At 46.4% G+C, this 3,526-nt stretch overlaps 1 protein-coding gene across 1 annotated transcript; it reads left to right on the top strand.

Annotated features, from left to right (window-relative positions):
- Positions 1-180: 180 nt before the first annotated feature.
- Positions 181-2,941, top strand: LOC121938322 (TBC1 domain family member 2A-like; the record flags this gene model as incomplete). The annotated part of the gene is made up of 7 exons (XM_042481585.1): positions 181-465; positions 845-949; positions 1,412-1,522; positions 1,615-1,787; positions 1,869-1,980; positions 2,417-2,617; positions 2,740-2,941. Coding segments are annotated over exons 1-7 (1,189 nt in total), but the record flags the coding sequence as incomplete, so codon positions are not given.
- Positions 2,942-3,526: the final 585 nt, after the last annotated feature.

The following is a 3,526-nucleotide window of genomic DNA, read 5'->3' as shown; positions in this document are numbered from 1 at the left end:
CAATAATTGCTTTACAGAGCAATAAAACCGAAAAACATAATAAAGGATACAAATTTACAATAAAAGGGTAAAAAGATGTAAACAAAAGTCACCATTAAAAATAGCAAAAGTGCAGACAAAGGCTGCAAAGATAATGAAAATGAATAAAAAATGAAACTAATCATAAGAGTAATGACGATAATGTGTCGAGTCCAGGAGCTGGTGTGGATCCTCCATAAAGCCCTGGAGGCGGCTCAGCTGGAGAAGAGAACCTGCGCAGAGTTTTTGGCGGAGAAGGGCGAACAGGAGCGTCTAGAGCTGCTGCGGCACCGCGAGCGTCAGGCGGCCGACCTGCGCGGGCGTCTGGAGGAGGCGAAGACGGAGGCGGAGGCCACGAGGAGGAGCCTGGCACAGAGAGACGCTCAGCTGGCCGAGCTGCAGGAGAACATCGGGCTGCTGACGGAGAAGAACAACGCCAAGCAGGAGGTGAGCTCACACCTGAGGACCAACACGCCGCCATCGTCCCACTGAGGACGTTTCGCTGGCTGTGGTTACCCGCTGAGTCATACGCCACTGTGACTCACACGGGTCATGTGAACAGTATGTTACATTTCCGTGTTCCTAATGAAATGTATTCACTTCTGAAGACGTGCTGGATCCGCCGGTATTATTGAGGCAACATTTTTATAGATTTATTTCTTTATTTTGCAGTTTGCGTGACATTTCTTCTTTCCCTCTCGTGTTTTCAAAAGAAATCAAACCAACTTTCTAAAACGCACGCGAAAGCTGCCTGAAGGAAACTCAGTGTGGATCCAGGTGTGAAAGGGTTAATGCCTGTTACTCACTGAATGCTGTTTCCTGTCAGGTGATCATAAAGCTGTCGGATCAGGTGACCTCCTGCATGTCGTCCAGCGGCGGCTCAGACTCTCAGACCTTCAGGCAGCTTCAGCAGGAGATCGAGAACCTCAAGGTGAAGCAGGACGCGTTCTCCTGTCAGGGCATCGAACCTGTGACGCATCCAGTTTTTATTCACTTTGGCATCATTGAAAACGTTTGTAGTCCATACACAAACAGAAATGATGAGGATATAAAAGGATCCACAGGCAGACAGAAGAAAAGATAACAAAAACAAAAACACACTTCTGAATGAAAATGGAAAATTAAATAAGAAATTTAATAAATTGGGGAAATTATACACAAAGTGGAAAATAGTGCGTAAAATAATAAGCAGAAAAATATGAACATTTCTAAATTGATAGAATGGAAAATTAAATGGGAAATTAAATAAACAGGCGACATTATACACAAAGTGGAAAATAATCAATAGATAAATAAGCAGAACAATATCAGAATGAGAATGACAAATCTTCATTTATTTATTTTTGTGGCTTTCAGTCCTCCATGATTTCAAACGGTCTCTGTGTCTCTGCAGGACGACATCGAGGCCTACAAGATCCAGAACAAGTTCCTGAACTCTGAGATCTACCAGCTGACCAAACTGTGGAGGACCAGTTCAGAGCAGGAGAAGAGCCTGATGGTGAAGGTGGGTCTCACTGGGAGCACTGGGAGCACTGGGAGTACTGGGGCCCGCTTCCATCACTCTAACTCTGCTTCCTGTCCTCTGATTGGCTGCAGTGCGCCTACCTGGAGGCCACTAACTGCCAGGTGGAGAGCCGCTACCTGGGCGTCCTGCGGCAGCTGCAGGAGACTAAATCTCTGGATCCGGTTCAGCGGGCGGCCGTGCAGAAGATGATCGAGGACGCTCTGAAGGGGGAGCTGAAGAGCATCCTCAAGCTCAGCGTGGCCAGGTAAACCAGGACGATCTGTGCACCTGGAGGACGGAGTGACAGGGACACCCGGTCCAATGATTGTGTCCTTTGTGTCCTCAGAGACCACGACGAGTACGGATTCAAAATCATCCCCGACTACGAGGTGGAGGACATGAAGCTGCTGGCAAAGATTCAGGCGCTTGAGATCCGCTCGCACAACCTGCTGCACCAGGTCTGAACCCCCACCTGCACACCTGTGGACCTGTTCACCTTTAGACCTGTAGACCTGCACACCTGTAGACCTGTTCACCTGTAGACTTGTAGACCTGCACACCTGTAGACCTGCACACCTGTATACCTGTAGACCTGCACACCTGTAGACCTGTTCACCTGTAGACCTGTAGACTTGTAGACCTGCACACCTGTATACCTGTAGACCTGCACACCTGTATACCTGTAGACCTGCACACCTGTATACCTGTAGACCTGCACACCTGTATACCTGTTCACCTTTACATCTGTAAACTTGCACACCTGTAGAACCTGCACACCTTAACATCTGTTGACCTGTAGACCTACACACCTTTAGAACCTGCTCATCTGTAGACCTAGAGACCTGTGCACCTGTGGACCTGTATTTAAGTCCGTCTCTGGGTGTCCCTCTGCAGGAGAGTGGAGAGCGTCCCCTGTTGAGTCGCTGGGCTCAGTACCTCGCCGGCAGGTTGGACGATGATCTCTGTCCCTCACCAGAGCTCAAGTTTCTGATGCGAAGCGGCGTCCCCCAGGAGTACCGCCAGCGGGTGTGGCGTTGGGTGGTCCGAGCCAGAACCAGGACCATCAGAGAACGCCACCCACAGCGCTACCAGCAGGTACGTCCGCCTGTCCACACCTGTCCATATCTGTCTAGACCTGATCTACACCTGTCCATATCTGTCCACACCTGTCGACACCTGTCCACTATGTCTCAGTAATCCAGCTGTTGTGTCTCCAGCTGTGTGAGAAGAGTCGAATGTCTCCTCATTCGGCCTCCAGACAGATCCAGCTGGACCTCCACCGCACCCTGACAACCAATCAGCACTTCTCCTCTCCCTCTAGCCCCGCCCTCCAGCAGCTGCGCCGCATCCTATTGGCTTTCTCCTGGCAGAACCCGGCCATTGGCTACTGTCAGGGACTCAACAGGTACACACACACACACACACACACACACACACACACACACACACACAAGATATTGTCCAAAATGTCCTGATTTTGTTTCTGTGATATTAACCCCTTAGTGCTCGCTTTGAGATTAAACACACTCGTGTCTCTCTGCACACAAAATACACTTTTCAAAATCAAGCTTCAAAAATATTACACTTTATTTTATTTTCTACTTTCCTTGAGTTAATTTTCATAACTCAAGGAAGAATATCAAATATTCATTAGTTTTCATAATTTTAACCCTTTAAATGCCAGGTCAACAAAAAAAAAAAACACACAAAAAAATGAATTATTTTCAGTTTTGGTAGATTTTCTTTATTTTATTTTATATCACAGTCTGGATTATGACAATCATTTGCAGCAAAATTGATTTTTCATACATTATTATCATACATTATTATCATACATTATTATCACACTGCTCTGCACACAAAAGGTGCTTTTCAAAATCTGGCTGTAATAACAAAAATATTATATATTAATGTGATTTTCTACTTTCTGTGAGATATTTTTAACAAACATCAGTCCTAAATATAGTGACTTGTTCTTAACAAAAACAACAAAACGAACCTAAG

This window comes from Plectropomus leopardus, unplaced genomic scaffold (assembly GCF_008729295.1).
Source record: "Plectropomus leopardus isolate mb unplaced genomic scaffold, YSFRI_Pleo_2.0 unplaced_scaffold2917, whole genome shotgun sequence".
Taxonomy (NCBI): domain Eukaryota; kingdom Metazoa; phylum Chordata; class Actinopteri; order Perciformes; family Serranidae; genus Plectropomus; species Plectropomus leopardus.
The sequence above is the reverse complement of the archived record's forward strand: the minus strand, read 5'-3'. Positions and strand labels throughout refer to the sequence as shown.